General features: G+C 50.2%; 1 protein-coding gene across 8 annotated transcripts in view; it reads left to right on the top strand.

Annotated features, from left to right (window-relative positions):
• The window catches only part of ERI3 (ERI1 exoribonuclease family member 3), a 128,301-nt gene that overhangs the window by 29,682 nt on the left and 81,466 nt on the right, over positions 1-17,153 (top strand). For 5 of the 8 annotated variants that reach the window (XM_068539745.1, XM_068539742.1, XM_068539743.1 and 2 more), the window contains 4 exons: positions 3,105-3,221; positions 9,684-9,743; positions 10,203-10,292; positions 14,034-14,125. In XM_068539745.1, coding sequence (XP_068395846.1) covers positions 3,147-3,221; positions 9,684-9,743; positions 10,203-10,292; positions 14,034-14,125 — 317 coding nt within the window. In that variant the 5' untranslated portion in view covers positions 3,105-3,146. The remainder of the gene's footprint in view (positions 1-3,104; positions 3,222-9,683; positions 9,744-10,202; positions 10,293-14,033; positions 14,126-17,153) is intronic. The other 3 variants (XM_068539746.1, XM_068539744.1, XM_068539741.1) reach the window with 1 other exon arrangement.

The following is a 17,153-nucleotide window of genomic DNA, read 5'->3' as shown; positions in this document are numbered from 1 at the left end:
AGCTGGCACTTAGGGCACATCTGCACAAGCTCTTGGGTGGAATTAATGTGATCAGCTTAGAGCTTTGGGGTTCCTGCCCTGATTCATTATCAGCTGAAAACTGTTGAAGTGTTTGGCATACCCAAGGTGTATTGGCTGCAGAGTTTTGTCAACTGGTACAGATTGGGGCTCCTCTCCTATGAATGGGCTGTTGGGGCCAGTGTTTTGAGGCTCTGGCCTTGTCTGGGCAATATGGGAAGGTTAGAAGTATCTAAGTGAGGTCCTTACTCTTCTGACTCCCCAAAGGGTCATCTATCAAAAGTTCCTCTTTTCCATCCTCAGTGGCTCAAAATATGCCAGTGTGTAAGGTCATCGTTACAACAGCTGATGGTGGTGCTGAGGAAGGGCCCCTGCAAAGTCATGTTCTGAGATTGGCCCTGTTCTTGGTCTTGGAGGGAAGGCTTGGCTGATGGGCATGTAACATTGGAGAGGTGTTCAGGACAGGTCCAATTTGCTGTGTTCTGGCCCCCAGGCATTTCAGGGGTCACTCCTCTTCACATGGAGCCGAGGCTGGCTTGTTCCCCCTCTCTGGGAGGGTCATACTTAGTGTGAGCTCTTAGGTTGGCTCCATTTCCCCAGGGGTGAGGAAGCCAGCAGCAGGAAAGATTGAGCTGCAGCAGGGAAACCCAAAGGCCAAGTTTTAAGAGTATCTGTTGGGGATGCTGACTTGGTGCTGGTCAGAGTGGGAGCTGAAGCGCTTACTATTTTACAATAAATACTAATAAAATTCTAGATCTATAATAACATTTCAGATCTCTAAAACCATGTGCTTGTAAAAAAGTGGAAAGAGATCAACTTTAAGCCATAAATTCTTGGTAATAGAGGGTTTTTTTTCTATTTATGTTTGATAGATATTTTTGTTTCCAGAGGAATGTCAACTCCTAATTTCATAATGTATCATGGACTTAAGAAAATTGAATTTAATAAAAGCCAGAGATGAATGGCATCCTTAAAGGTCCCAACACTTGTCTTTATTAGCAGGACAAACTGCGGGTCTCCAAACACTGCTTCTCTCCAAATGAAAGTTTAAATGAAAAGTACAGTTGTGTCACAGGTTAAATTTCATTGCGGGCCCAGCTAACATTGTTAGTGAGGAGCTGGCTGTATTTGTTTCCTTAGACGCCAGGGCAGCCAAACTCACCAGGCTACGGAGGTCTTTCTGTTGGGGAAGTGTTTCTCCTACTTAGCGGTAGAGGAAGGGTATATCAGAAATGAGCCTGACTCAGATGAGCCCCACCTCAGAGTTAGCACTTGGAAATCTTGGGTATCTGATTTCAAAATACACATTGGGGAACCAGTGTGTATTTTGTGTGTGTGTGCCTCAGTTCTTTTTTTCAGAGCCAAACTCTCCTCTCTGGCCTACTTCCTAGTGCGGTGGGAGGAGAAGCATCACCTAGTTTAAGTAGCAGCCTGGGCTTCCTCTCTGTTCCCTTCTGCCTCAGTCTTGCAGTCTTTCCGCCCTTCCTATCTCTGGGGGCTCCTGTCAGCTTCCCCATCTTTGGGGGCACTCCGGGGAGACCAGTCAACCAGAACCTTTGAATTTCTCAGTCATGAAATCTGGCTGCCTTGATTTGTTCTTCAGTCCTGCTGTGATGTGTTGGATAAAGATGCTTTAAAAATGAGGCCAACAGAGCAGGTATGTCTGGTGGGGAGACGTCAGGCTGCCGTGGAATATCAGGGAGGTGGGCTGTTTCTCCTTCTTTCTCCCCACTCTTCCATTTCCTGAGTGCAGTCGGATGTCAACGGCTTCTGTGTTGCTTCTTCGGGCTGTCCCTGCAGAGAAGCAATTTGCCTTGATTTTAGTGATACTGGAAAGGTCCGCACCAGAACAGGGGACCTGGGGTACGGATGCCACTGGGGCTGACTGTGGTGGCCACTAAGTGGGCAAAGCCCCCCTCCTCTCTCTGCAGTGGAGGCCTTTTTCACATGCTAATTTTACTCGGAGGATTTTGTTTTTATTTATTTATTTTTATTATTTCCTATTTGTCTCTTCCAGATGTTTTCAGGGCAGTTTTTTTTGTGTTGTAAACTAATTCCATTCATGTTTTAAAAATTTATGAAAGCGCTAATAAAAATGTCAAAGTGGTAAAAATGTTAGCTTTTCCTCTGCTTTGATTAAATTTTGCAAACTGTTTTTGAATATTAAAAAGCACTCATTTTTTTTATTCTCTCTCCTGGCTTTCCCTCTTCTCTCCAGCATGTGCGTGCTCTCTCCGGCCCTCTCCCCCCTCTGGCGTGTTCCTCCCTTCCCAGCAGCGATGTATGAGGCAGGCTGCACGGCCGGCGTGCTGCAAGCCTGTTTGCACACCAGGACCTTGGTGCTGTGCATCTCTATTAAATAACGGAGACAAATTAATCTTAGAGACACCAAACAAATTGTCACTCCTCCTCCTTCTCTTCCATTACGTTCCAGTGGACTGGGAAGGGCTGGCTAAGTGATTGGGTTGGGGGGGGGGCAGGGGGAGAAGCTAAGGGGTGGGCGTACTGCCTGAAAGAAAGGTGGGAGGGCACTAACTCTTATTACTCTTATTCAGTTTTCTCCTTCTCTTCAGTATCCCCTTTGGCCCCTTTGGCTTTATTTATTATTTATCTTTTTTTTTTTCCTTTTGTAAAAACTAATGAAACTCATCGGCTCTGTTTAAACTTCATATATGGAAGTCTGTGCATTAGTCTGATGGCTGGTTATTTATGTGACTGGAGACCCAGGCCCATTCCAGCGCAGGGACCTGGGCAAGACGAAGGGGGTCCTACTGTTAGGAGCTCGAGTGAGCAAGCCTCTGCTAGAGAACCAGTTGGGGAAATCAGGGCAGATGTTCCCACTGTCTTCCCTCCCCTTTCCAGAGACAGTGGGAATGGTATATGTGTCGAGTCCCTGGAACCTGTGAGGATGTTACCAGCGGGAGGGTTAGGATTATAACTGAGCTGGCACCATCTCACTCAGTCTTGGGTTTGGCCTGGCAGGAGCTAATGAGTCCAAAACACTCCCCCATTCTTGATTCTGAGTTATTTGAAATGGTTAGTTAAAAAAAACTCATTCCTCCTTTTCTGTGCCTTTGCCGTTCCAGGAAATCATCGAGTTCCCCATCCTGAAGCTAAATGGCCGGACCATGGAGATTGAGTCTACCTTTCACATGTATGTCCAGCCCGTAGTCCATCCACAGCTTACTCCCTTCTGTACAGAGGTAAGGGCCCTGGCTGGGCAGCAGGGGTTGCTGGGACGGGAGCTTGGGGATCACTGGTGCTCTATACGGGCTGCTTAGGGAAAGCTTAGGTCTTTTCGGTGGTTAAGGCAGGTGTGCATTGGACCCAGTCAGCTTTTTACAAAGCCTGCCACTCCCCTTGGACCAGTGTGGTCATTAGGGGACCCAGGGAGAGCAGTGGCACAATCTGTCCCAGCTTCCCCAACATCTTCCTTTCCTTGTCATCCCTCCCCTTCTTGGTGACCAGGCACTTGGAGTTTAGGAGCAGGATGGTGCCTCTGGGGTTCAGCTTCTTTTCAGCTCCATTTCCCTTAGGGCCCTTGGCAAGAGGTGAAGATTTCAGCTTCTTGGAAGCAGAGGTTATGTTCAGGCTTTCTTAGCTTTCTGGTGATGTTTTTCTGTGCTTGAGCAAAGTGGTCCTGTGTGAAGCATTGGCTGAATTTGTGGGAAGCACAGCGCTATCACTGAGGAAAGACAAGAGCAGTCCAAGTGGGGTATGAGGACAGCCTGGCTGAGGCTGAAATGTCCTTATCCTTATCCTAGGCTGGTTCTGTACCCGGCCACCTTGCCAACAGGTCAGTATGGCCCCATTTCACAGATTGTGAAACTGGGACTAACTGAGATCTTGATGCTTGCTGGAGACTCAAAGAGCCATCGGCAGAGAGGAGGTGCCCCTGAAGAGTTTGACTCCCAGGACTGTATGGAGAGGCCTTCTATGGCTGCTTTTCCCTGTGGTGCATCGTGTTATTTACTCTGTGGTAGCCACAGGCTGTGTGGTGGAATCACCGGTCAAGTGTGTGTGGTAGAGGTGATGGGAAAACATGAGTGTCTTTGGAATCTTAAGCATTTGGGGTGAGAGTACATTAGAGACTTTGTGCCTTCATTTAGAGACCTACTTTCTCCATATGAACGAAACAGGAGGAAAGAAGTTCTTGAGTAATCCCAAAACAATCCCTTTGGTGTGGAAGGGGCTGGGGAAGGGCCTGCCTGCACTGCTGGGGGTGCTCAGTGAGCTCTGAGACTGACTTAGCCCAAATATGAGTCTTAAGGGTCTCTCCAGGGCTGGATGCCAGTGACCCAGGTGGGCCTTTTGTTGTAGGCATCCATCTGCCAAGGTATCTAGTCTCTCAAGCCTTTTGTTGTTCCAACCAATGATGTTGAGGCTCTTGCTTCCTCTGGGGTCAACTGTTTTTCCCCCTCTTTCCCCTGGGAATTACCTATACCACTAGGGGGTGCTAATCTGTCCTGTTTGCCCCTTTTGAAAAAAATCATCATGTTAATGATGATGAAGATCCCCTTCCTTATGGGAAGGGAAGGGAAGACTTTCCTTAAACCAGCCAGATACCTGAGCCCTCCACTGGCCTGAAAGTGTAATGTCCTCTTATCCTTTTCTTCCTCCTCCTCTGTGGCCTCCCCCTTGGGGGCTCCAGTTCCAGCTCGCTGCCTGGCATAGACAGGCAGGCCTAAATTTGGGGAAGTTGCTACTTGTTTAGGAATGGAACAGAGCGCTGCTGGAACTCAGCCCTGGGCAGGAATGGATGATTGAGAATATTGGGAAAAGGGTTTTTTTTCAGAGCAGGGCTGCTGCTGCTTCTCTTTGGGGAAGGGGAGGAGGGATTGTGAGACTTCTTTTTTTTTTTTTAATTAATTAACTAATTTATTTATTTATTTATTTATTTTTGGCTGCATTGGGTCTTTGTTGCTGTGTGCGGGCTTTCTTTAGTTGCAGCAAGCGGGGCGTTGCGGTGGCTTCTCTTGTTGCAGAGCACGGGCTCTAGGTGTGCAGGCTTCAGTAGTTGTGGCACATGGGCTCAGTAGTTGTGGCTCGCGGGCTCTAGAGTGTAGGCTCAGTAGTTGTGGCGCACGGGCTTAGTTGCTCTGCGGCATGTGAGATGTTCCCGGACCAGGGCTCGAACCTGTGTCTCCTGCATTGGCAGGCGGATTCTTAACCATTGCGCCACCAGGGAAGTCCCGATTGTGAGACTTTGATGAAAGATGTTTCCTTTTTGTAGAAAGTTTCACCCGAGGACACACATACATAATTTGGAGGGTAGTAGGCTTGGTGGTGTGGGATCCTCATTACGAAGCCTGCTCTGAAGTGAGGCTGTGGCTGTGCTGTAGGTATGGATTCTGCCATTTTGTCTCAGGCTTCCAGAGCTCAGAACTCTCCCTGGCCTGGTCCCTGCCTTTGCATCCAGCCTCAGATCTCCCTGCTTCGTCTCCCCTTCACTTCCCTCGGTCTGCCTCTGCACGCGATGGTCTTTCTGCCTCTCTGTTGCGCCCACCCTCCTACTTGTCCTCCAGCACCCTGCTCAGGGTCACCTTCTCTGGGAAGCCTTCCTTGAGCCCAGGCTGGGCTGTGCTCACCCCAGCGTAGCACCAATCAGATACATTATACTGCAGTCATTTATCCATCTCCCCACTAGATTGTGAGTTTCTTGAGGGCAGAAACTAGATCTGATCCATCTCGGTCCCATCTTTAGGGCCTGGCATCAAGTAAAAATACATGTTCCTTGAATGAATATTGTCAAGGAGTTTTTCAACCACACCTTGCCTCCCCTCAGAGTAGCTGTACTGCTGACTTGCTCTTTTGAGTAAGTAAAGTCTTCTTTGTAAAACCTCAGATCATCTAAATATTGCCCCACCTTCATACTAGATGGATTGTAATGCAAAGAGAGGCATGGACACGGGACGGGGCTGTCATTCTCAGACCTCATCCAATCTGGTGGTAGTTGCCTTTGCGGGTCGGGAGGGAGGTCATTATGGCCAGAAGGAATCTTTCATTAGTAAGTGTGAGGAACAAAAACCTCCAGATTTTCCTAAGCAGCTCCTCTGGTAGGATTTTCTCTCTTGCACAAGAAGTGTTTTAAGAACCCTGACCGTGTGTGTACACGCACAAGCACATGCTTGTGTTGGGAGAGAGACAGGCTCAGTGCTGGGCAGCAGGAAGAGGGATTCTGCCTTGAGTGAGTCTGCAGCCCACATGTAGACACTCTTACTGCTCTGTGTAATGAACATGTTGTTAGCTTTCTTGAGGTCCTTTCTTAGTTCCAGTTGATAGTTGGTCTGGAGACATGGTTCTGACAGAGATAGGATGGGATGTGTTTCTTTCCTTTCCCTACCACCTCTAGAATCTGCTCCAACTCATCAGATCTCTGTCTCTAGCAGCTGGGCTGACCATGTGCAATCTTTTTTGTTGTTGTTGTCATTGTGAAAAAAAAAAAAACTAGGAAAAATACCCATTTTGCTAACTGCCAGTAAAGGGCTTTGTCTTGCACCTGTACTTATAAAGGGTGAGATTTATTGGTCTCTTTGTCTGAGGAGAAAGAGTGGGTCTGATTATCAGATTGCACACCAGAGACAAGTGCTTATGTAATCAACAAACTGTCTTGGTGTCAGAATACGATTGTGCTGGAGATAAACTGTGAAGGGAGAAAGCACTGGATGCTGACATGCTATTGGCACCGAGTGTCCTGGGCTGCTTCGTGTAGTTGCCAGTCTTTATGAGGAAGCCAGCTCGTTCCTGGACAAAGCCCTTGTGCGGGAGGGGATCTCAGTAACCAGCCATGTTATCAGTCAGGGTCAAAAGCCCCTCGCCTTGTGGTTTCTGAGTCTGGAGAAGCGGGAGTTAATCTGTAATCCCTCAGTGAAAGGAGCCACAGAGCACACATTAATTCTTCCTCTCACCTCTCCTGCTTTAAGTGGTTAAGGTCTCTGAGCTCTGTTTAGCCTGTGAGCCCTGGTTCTCAGCTTAATAAATACTTGGCTTTGCTCTAGTACCTTTCATTGTGAGGCCGTGAAAGCTTTTTACAGACATATATTAACCCAAGTGGGAATGGGCTTAAACAGCAGCATGGAAGATTTAGGTTAGGCGTAAGGTATAACTTCCCAGTATTTATTTTATTATATTGTCTCTCTTCCTCACAGTTTGTGGTACAAGTCTTACAGGTTGTCAGTATCAGGTACAGGGACTGACTTTTAAGATTTCACCCCCTCTTCATCCAGTGCCTTGGCAGAGCTGATAAGATGTGGTCCGTTGTTGGAGGCATTAATGCAGGGGAGTGAGGCCTGCCCCTGAAAGGATCTCCAGCCCCTGTATCTCTGGGGGTTGAGTTCAAGTCCTTCAGCTGTAAGCCGTAAGCCATGTCCTGCTGGACATGGCGGTCTGGGAAGCATGGAGAGGGAGGGAGCTGAGCTCACCAGGCTCCTCCCAGGCTGATGATTCTGGGATTGCTGAGCCCTGGAGAGGAGTGTGAGAGAGCCCCAGGATCCGGGAGGCTCCCACCCTCACCACACTCCAGGGTGGGAAGAGGTGGGCCTAGTCTGTGGTGAGAGACCATGCAGAGCAGTGCCCCGGTTTTTCTTTTCAGTGTAGTGCTTTTCCTGGGGCCCAGGGAAGGTGCTTGTGCACCTTGTACACAAGTGCTGACCTAAGTCCCATCTCCATGGAGGGAGGGTTCTTGGCAAGGGTGCCATTGGTTTCCTGTGTAAGCGAGACTTTCTGGAAGCCCTTCAGTGTTCATCTGAGTGACCCTTGGTGGGAGCCAAGAGAAGGAGTAGACCTAACCTTGCCCCAGGAAACTCAGACTGGACATGAGACTGTACACAGACCCTGGGGCTTTCCAAGAAGAATGGCTGTGGGCCCTCTTTTCCAGGATAGTCCTGACCCAAAGCCCCAGCTCCAGGCTTGGGGATGTGACTCGGCCCTGGGAGAACTGAGCAGGAGAGAAGCTGGGCGAGAAAGGGCAGTGGTGGGTGCATGGGTGCCAGCCAGTTATCTGGCTATTGGACCTGGAGTTGGCAACAGGCCTACTCTGGACTCCGGCCCCTGCATGAGACAAAACACAGGGCTCTTCCTGCTCAGTGTGTGGGTCGGGAAGGCCGACAGGCTCTGGGTGCTGGCTGGACTGGGCCAGGACGGGGCTGCCAAGAAGAACGCAGATTCCACAAGGACAGGGTTTCCACGCGTTTCTTCACTGCTGGATCCCCGCTTCCCAGAATGGGGCCCAGCCTCTCCAGGAGTAGATGTTGACTAAATAAAAGGAGGAGTCTTAGCACTCCAAGATGAAAGCTGCAGACCCTGGGCTCTTCCCCATCCCCACCCCCAGCCGTCAGGGGACCGACCACCTTTTCTTCTCTTTGGCTCAGGCCCTCCCTCTGCTGGGCAGTTCTTTGGTCTCCCAAGCAAGGAAAGGGTGTGGAGGTGCCAGCCGGGTGGGCATGCTGTGGGTTAAAGCCTCGCGAAACAACAGTGTAGTTAATCTTTCTAATTTATTTTCCTTTTAGACCATGGGAAGTCTGTAGGCAGCAGCTGTTACCCAATTAAAATACAGATTAATATAAAAACAGTTTCTGGAATATAAAATAGAGTGGCTGTGTCCTTACACTTCCTTAAAATACCACCTAATAATGACTTGATGAACTACAGAAACCCACCTAGAGGAACTCAGCGTTCTTAAAATGAAAATTTCTTCCCTAAAAGGTGTGTATTACCATTCCATGTAAGTCGCTATGAGAAAATAACCTTCCCTCTTAGAGCCAGCGGTTTCTGTGAGTTGGGTATTTGGTATTCATTAAATGTAATTATAGTTTAATTGGAGTTTAATCCCCACCCCCCCGCACTTAAAAAAAAAAAAAAGTTTCCAAGCAGGCCTGAGATGCTACTCTGTCTGGAAGTGGCTGGGGGCATGTTGGCCACCGTGATTTCCAGCTGGGCCCACGTCTGTGCAGGGGGCCTCCTGCCGCAAGCCTTCCAGGCAGCCTATCTAGTCTGCGCTTGAGGGATATTTTCCACTTCAAAACAAAACAAAGCAACAAGCTGGTTTGAACCTAGGCCTGACCTGGGTGGAGCGGAGGCCCTTGAGTCAGAAATTCTCTAGACTAGGTTCGTAGGCTTTTTTGTCTGCTAAAGGTGCCTGTTTCCTGCTTGGCTAGCCGGTATTGAGTGCCCAGGTATGCGGGGTGAAGGGTGGATGCCTGGGGGGCTCCTCCGGCCCATTGCTGGTTTCAGAGGGGGAAGTGCTGGACACCGGCGCTCAGAGAAGGGGTGGACTTGGAACCAAGTGTGCTGGTCCCGTGTGAGCATTCCCCAAGTTCTGCAGGAACTTCTGAGAAGCTTGGAGGTGAATTCACTGTAATTCCGGGGGAGTTATTGAGCCTATTGAATTCAAAAGACACATAAAATCAAATTTTCTGCAAAATGAAAGCTGAAACAGGTCTGAGACCCACTCCGTGGTCCGTATATGGATGTGTTGCCCCATCTCGGGGCAGGAACTTGTGGGGAAACTTGATTCCCAAGGCTTCTGTCAGGTTCGGAGCCTACAGCTGTGCAGGTCAGAGTCTTTTACGGTAGAAGGAGAAAAACAGAAAGGAAAGGATCCAGTCCAGCTTTGAGTCCCTGCGCCCTGGTTTTCCCACCCATCGGCTATTTCTCTTTTCTTTCAGCTCACCGGGATTATTCAAGCCATGGTGGATGGTCAGCCAAGCCTGCAGCAAGTGCTGGAGGTAGGTTGAGTGACCTTTAATTCCTGACCTCTGACCCCTTCCTGCTGCCTTCCTCTCCCTCCCCTCATGAGAACGTAGCCGTGTAATTTGACTATGATTATGGCTTGATTAGAATAACATTTGCTGTCACATCAGTGACATGCTGTTGAGAGTATTGAACCATTGATCTGTCATCTCCAGCTGTTCCCGTCAGGGTTACTGACGAGATGTCCGAGTGCCACCGGGGGTTGGTGGAGGCCCCGCCAGCTCCCGGCCCATGGCTGTGCTGGCTGGCGGCTCCGGCGGCTTGGGCAGCCCGCGCTGGGCGGCTGGGAGTAGGGGAGCCAAGCTGCAGCACTGCGGGCTGGCCCCGGGGACTGGAGGTGTTTTTGTTTAGCTTTAGTGTTGGCTTCCTGTGGCATGTGAGCACTTCATTAACTCACGCAGAACTCCCCATCGATGGCTTTTGTTTGCTGTCAGCTCCTCCAGGAGGTGCGGCCGGCCCGCCTGCCCCACTGCAGCTTGCCGCTGGATGCATCGTGCCTGTCAGGGGTGCAGAGGCTGCGCTGGGTAATGATTCCTAATCAGAATAATTACAACAATTGCCTATGTGAGGAAGATCAAATTAAAGGCTTTAGAACCCTTGGCAGAGACCACACTTCTGGGATGTTCTCCTCCGGGAGCTGGAAAAGGTTAAGATGCTGCCGCTTGTGCTCCAGCCTGAGGGAGACAGGCAGCGGTGCTTGGCCTCCGCTCGTCTCCCACCCCCGCGGGCCTGGGTTTTCAGAGAGGGAGAAAGGTCCCCCTCCCACTCCCTTCTCTAGCAGGAGGAGAGAAGAGGAAAAGCCTGTGGATCTCCTTAGGTGCTTTATTTATCTTTAAGAGCAATAAACCCAAAGCTCAGCCCCTATCACAGGAGAGAGCAGAGTGTCTGGAGGATAGCAGAGCGCATCTGCGTCGGAGGTCCACCTGGAGGGAGCAGGGTGGTGGAGAGGGAGGAAGATCTCTTTCTTGAGCCTAGAGGCCTGTCCCATGGGAGAGAGAAATGCAGACTGAATTTCCTGGGGCTCCTCAGGATGGAACTAGGGCCAGAGAGAGAGGTCTAGGCTCACCCAGTGGCCGAGTGTGCACCCTGTCCCAGGGAGCGTGCACCCTGTCCCAGGGAGCGTGCAGGCCCAGGCTCTGTGGCTGGTCAGGCTCTTGTGGGGTTGGGAGAAGATGGGCTCTGAGGTGTCTCCCAGCCCCACTGACCCTCTTTTTTGGGTGGGGAGATTCACCCCTATGACTAAGGGGGGTCCTCAGCCTGGACTGCTCCCTCCAAGCCCAGACTCAAGGAGAAAGAGGGGACCCTTCCTTCCCTATCTCCCAGCCAGCATCCCAGAGCGAGGCCAGGGAGGCAGACAGCTTTTCCCTGGAGTGTCTCTGGCTGGGATCCCGGGAGGAAGATGCTTGTTCTGGGCCAGCACCAAACCAGGGCTGTTGAGGTCATGGAGTTTTCTCCATAGTGGCGCTGGTTGAGGGAGAGATTGTTCTTCAGAAAGCTTCCTCCTGCCAACCCCAGGCCAGCTCTGGAGCAGGATGCTCAGAGGATTCTGAGTCTCACCCAGGAAGCTACTTTCTGCTGTTTCAGCGTACTTTGGGGGTGAAGAGGGGGAGATTCCTGGCATTGGCCTAGATAGGAAGTCTCCGGCAGGACAAGGAGACCAGACCGGGCTCTACTCTTTCCCATTAGCCCTGAGTTGGTTATAGAGCTGAAGAGCTAGTTCTTGTCCTAAGCAAGGCCCTGAGCAGATGGCCAGTTAGATGTTTGCCTGACACATTTGTTCTAAGCAGGGCTCAGTCTGCATTCCTCTAGACCTTCAATAGCCAGGAGGGCTGGCTGATTGGGGCTTGTCTTGGTGGTCCCTCCAACCCTTTATCCATTCAAACAGGAAGGGAAGGAAAAGGACAGGCCTGATTCCAAAAGCATCACTTTCCTGGACAGGCTCGTAGCAGAAGCTGCTCACTAAATATCTGCTGCATGAGTGAATGGCCTCGGCCCTAAGCTTCCAAGAGGCAGTAAGTGCTTCTCATGGTGAAGCCCTGGTCTTGCTGGGCATTGCCTCCTGACAGTCCTGTCCTGTCCTGTCCTGCTCTCTTTTCCAGGACCACTGTGCAGGAATTGGGGCGTGGGGGAGCCCCCTAGCAGGTGGGGCACTTACCTTGGGGATTTAAGGCCAGTGAACTGGAGCGAGATTAGCTGACTTAGGGACCTCCAGGTTTGCCTTACCTCTTTTCTTATGTAAAGTCTGCCTTATTTTCTTTAGGTGACCCTGGGGAAGGGATGCATGTGTGCGTGCATGTGTGTGTGTGTGTCGTGCAAGGGTTTGGGCTAGAGTGACTGGGGAGACAAACCATTCAGCAGTGGCAGGTCCAGAATTTAGCTGCTGGGGAGACCCTCGGGCTGAGGAGGATTCTCTGGTGTGCAGACTGTGAAGAGGGTCTGCAGAGTCCGGTACTGAGGAGCGGCCCTGATGCCCCAGGAGCTAGGGCTGCTGTAGCCGTGGACCTAGATGGGATCCTGGGCCCTGTTCCAGCACTGCTTCAGCATGGGCCAGGCCTCCAGAATCTCTGCGGTTCCAGGGAGCCCAGGATTACCATGGGCTCTCCATTACCTGCTGGGCACCCAAGGCCCTTCACAGTCTGGCCTAACCTAGTCCCCCAGCCTCAGTTCCTGCCCTTCCTTTCAATCACAGCGGACTCCAGTCACATTATTTCTTACTCACATTTTAATCAAGAAGACACTGTGCTGGGTTAGGGATTAAGACGGTGAATGAGACAGCTAAGAGTCCCTCCCTTTGTGATGCTGATAGTCTGGTGGGGAAGGCAGACATTAAACAGACAATTGCGAATCAGATACAAAATGTCTGTGCCTAAGCCTCTGCCTCTGCCTGGAGTGTCCTTTCCTGCGTTCCATGCTGTCAAGCAAACTCTTAGTTTTGTCATCAAGCCCTTAGTTCAGTCATTTTTATGAAGCCTTTCTGACTCCTTTCCCTGTAAAAGTTAAGGCTAGCCTCTGCCTCCTCTTGGTCTGATGGCATCCTGGGTACTTCTGCATTGCTGCCTCTATTATACTGTATTAAGATGATCTGTCTTTCTCCCCTTCCCAGCCTACTGTCTATTTTTAGGTAGGCACTTAATACATTATCACATATAATTCTCAAAACAACCCTGTAAGGTTAGTCATCCTACCTCGTTTTATAGATGACGGAAACTGAAGTTCAGAGGGGTTATATGACTTTTAAATGACTTCCCATCAGTGACACAGCCAGGATATGGAAGAGCCAAGGTTAGAACCCAGATGTGTCTGACTTTCAGTCCCACGTTTCTAACGACTACGCAATATAGCCTTTAAAAATAATCCTCCTGTGTGAGTGGAGCAACAGTGTAATCTGCTGCACGCTTGCCCCATGCCTGGGATCTTCTGAAAAACAGGCAATGCTTCATGAATTCTTTATGATAATTTTCTCGGTATATACTGATTTTAGTATTTGTACTTCCAGTGTGAGGCAAATAATAAAATGGATCAAAGGGATGAAGGGGAAGAAAGACTTAAAGTGTGTTTCGGAGTAGTTTCTTTCCCTGTCTAGGAATTGAGCTCAGCCTTCAAAAGATTCCGCTGAATTCGAATCCCCAACCAGGAGAGGAGAAATACAAAGTCTGGGGCCAGTTTATGAGCTTCTAGCGACTGGAGCAGGCAGTGCTATCCCAGTTGTCAAGGTGGGCCTGCAGCCCGGCAGAGGAGCCTCTTCTGCTAGACTCATGGTGAAAATTAACTTCACCTTCATTTGGGGAATAACCAAATTAATAAATTTGGTTAGTAGACATTTGGTGGGAGGGTGGAATGAAGAAACGAGCGAATGAACGTGTGGATTGGAGTTCCCTGCGTGGGGCCTCCTCCCAGCCTGTTCTCGTGGCCCAGGACAGCCTGTGTCTGTGCTAGGCTGTGCCTTTGTCTGAGGACCAGAGGTATGTGGACTGACCTCCTGGGATCTGTCCTTATCCTGTCCAGGGTGGGCTGCCAGGCACTGGGGGAGTGGAGGGGCTCCCTGCCCCCCACCACTTGGGCTGTGGGATCTGCCTGCAGGGATTGTCCTGCAAGGGCCTCCAAAGTTCTGAGCCAAGACTGAGAGCCCAGAGTGGAGGGATAAGATTACAGTTTTCTCCTGCTCTGATTACAAGCAGCTTATCTGCGTTTCACTGTGTGGCTCTTCACAGACTCAGGGAAAAAAAAAAGGAAAATCTCATCTGTTCTTGTTGTGTACTTTTCAGAGGGTCGATGAGTGGATGGCGAAGGAAGGCCTCTTAGATCCAAACGTCAAGTCAATTTTTGTCACCTGTGGAGACTGGGACTTAAAAGTCATGTGAGTATGAGCAGGACTCCTTTGCTGGCAGGGCTTGGAATCTGCGGGACCGGGTTTTGCTTTTCTCAGGCTCAAATGTCCAAGCCTCAGGGCACCTGGGTCAGGGAGTCCCTGGATTTTGGGGTCAGTAGGGCAAGATGAGGGCTGGGACCCCTGCCTTCTGCCTCTAGAACCAGGAGTGGACAAGCCAAGTACCCTACTAGTACTGCTGTTGCCTTCTTGCTTTTGCCAGGGCAGCCCTTCCTGTTGTGGAGCTACATGTTACTGCCCTGAAAAGAAGGAGGTAAAAGAGGGTCTTAAATTTTTTTCTAAACCAAATACATAGTATTTACTGTTCCAAATGCTTTGGAAATAGTAACTCATTTACTAACCCTAGGGATTCTTGTTATTCTTATTTTATAGATGAAGACCTTAAGGCACAGAGAGGTTAAGTAACTTGCCCAAGAACACACAGAGCCAGAATTCAGACCCAGGCAACCTGGCTCCAGGGTCCATTCTCTTAACCATTATACTAGGCTAGGCTCTTATCTGGGATACGAGGCCCTGACGGTCCCACGGAGAGCCCAGTGTGGGAATGAGAGAGGGATGCTTCTAGGAAGCTGCCCAGGTTGCCAGCCTCCTCTTTCCTCCTTTGTCGTCACTGCTTTTTCTCCTTTGTCTCCTGATCCTGTCCCAGTTATGGAAGACAGAACTGGTTCCTTTGCTGGGTTGACACTTCTGCCTCTTGGCTATCCTCCTGGATACCTGGCTTCAGAGAGCCCCCAGGGAACTAAAGCGGGGTGGAGGTGGTGGGGCACTGTTTGCTGAGGATTGATAGAATCGATACCTCTGTGTTCTTTGTGACTGAAGGTGGCAGCAAGCATTCTGTGTGTGTGTGTGTGTGTGTGTGTGTGTGTGTGTGAGCTTTTGAACATAGGGTAGGGTATTGGCCGGGGTGGGGAGTCGTGGCTCTAGAGTGACATTTCCTACAAATTCAGGCATTACTTTCTCACCAAGATCCTTTTTATGCCTTTTGGATGCTGGGCATTGAGGTGAAGTTCTGCACACAGGTGGCTGTCCAGCCTGCTCTTGGACCCAACCCTCTAGGTGAGGCGGGAGGAAGGGCAGGCCTGGATCACATAAGCGCCTGTGCACCTGTCTCCCTCAGCCCCTAGGTCGTGTGCACACTGACTGCACACCACACGCTCCGAAGCTCCCGTTGTCGCTCGTTGTCAGGGAAATTACAGTGGCTGGGCCTGGAGGCAGAGCTGAGTCCGGGGAGGGTTCCGCGGAGAAGGTGAGGAGGAGGAAGGCTGTTGCTCTGTTACGGCATCCTGGGCAGCTTTGAGCGCTCGAAGTGGGAAGGGGCCTACGAGGAGCTCCAGCACAGGAGAAGCTATCTGGGGTGGGGCGGGATTCAGGCTGACACCCAGAGTTCTGGGGCTCTTGTGGCCCAGACCAGAGGCCCAGTTTCTCCAGGTAGCCTTCTGAGACTCCCACTCTCCCAGTGGCTTTCTCTCTTTGGTGTGTTCATGTCCCAAACACCCAGTTTCAGCATCTTCTGTGATAGCTGTGAGTGGTGTGTACTTATATGTGTATATGAAAGCTTTCCTGTGCGTGATGTTGGGGACCGTCTGGTTGGTTTCTGCATGAGAAGGAGAGGAGATGCTGTCTTCCTTGGGTCTGGCCTGCGCTGGCCTGCAGCACCAGTTCAGGCCTTGGCACGGTAGACCCTGGACAGATTTTGGTGACTCAGGAGGCTGCTTTGCATCTTCACGAGAACTGGTGTAATCAAGAAGAGGGATAGGGTTGGGGAATCAAATCACACATAAAAGGAAATCAGATGTTAATGAGCACATACTATATTTCACTCAGTCCTCCTAACTGCCTTCTCGGGTAGGAGGTGGTGTCTCCCTTTTATAGATGAAAAAAACAAAGCACAATTAAAAACCGAGGCTCAAATTGGCAGACTCAGAGGTAGGCAGAATTGAATTCTTAAGGCCACATAGCTTCCAAAAGAGATGATTCCGGCGGACTTTGGTGGCTGGTTTGGGTCTGGCTTGGGAAGACCAGCGAAGCTGTGAAAGCCAATGAGCAGAGAGGTGGCAGGTGGCGGGTGGCTGGGGGAGGAGAGCTCTGTGTCTGCCCTTTAGAAGCAGGACCCCACATAACTGCTGGGAAGGCTCTTAATTAAATGTGTAACAAAATAAAAACAGCCAGAGAGGAAATCTAAGTAGTGCTGCGTGACAGCGCACAGCTTTTCCATGTTCCTGGAGCCTCTCGTCAGATGGCTGTCGTCGGAACCATCACCTTCTCACACGCCTGGTAAAGCCTGCTGATGAGCCTGACAAGGGTGGTGTTAAACTGACACCCACAACTTGTTAGTATGTGGCTCACTTCTTATTTTGACATCCATTTTCAGATTTAACTAAGTCTAAGGAACTTGGCAAATATTTTCATTTCCCACTCTAGTCTCTCAGAGCCATGGTTCCCTCTCATTGCTGTCCTTCCTCTCTCTCTGAGCCCCCCTCTCCCTCCAACCAACTTCACACCACTTTTGTTGGAAAGGGCCTGATTAGTGAGGCACTGAGAAATGGGGACTGAAGTGGCAGCGGAAATCCCACTGGAGAAAAGAAATCTGCTCCCATCCTGACAAAATCATTTTGTGTCCATCTTTGGTCAGTCTGAATGGGTTGACACTCAGGTTTACATGGGCTTTGATGCTGTCATCACAGATCCTGCTATGGTGGGTTTTAATTTAGGGGGTGCAGATTTAATTTTCCTTCTAAACCTGTTTAAGAAACGACACTCGTGGTTTTGGCTCTTGGTCAGCTTGCCTTTCCTACCTGACCTACCTTTCCTTTGCCTTACCTGGTATTTCTTGAAGCTCCTTGTAGAGTTTAGTGTTCTTTCACCAATTTTCTCTCTTTTCCACTTACCCAGGCTCTCTGTGTTGTCTCTGTAAAGGGCTTCCACCTTCGGCATGGTGGGAGGATAGGGCGGATGCGGAGTGAGGAGTGACACCGGCACAGGTGCTGCCCTTGAGGAA

The sequence above is a fragment of the Eschrichtius robustus genome, chromosome 3 (assembly GCF_028021215.1).
Source record: "Eschrichtius robustus isolate mEscRob2 chromosome 3, mEscRob2.pri, whole genome shotgun sequence".
Lineage (NCBI taxonomy): Eukaryota > Metazoa > Chordata > Mammalia > Artiodactyla > Eschrichtiidae > Eschrichtius > Eschrichtius robustus.
This window is presented reverse-complemented; position numbering and strand designations above follow the sequence as displayed.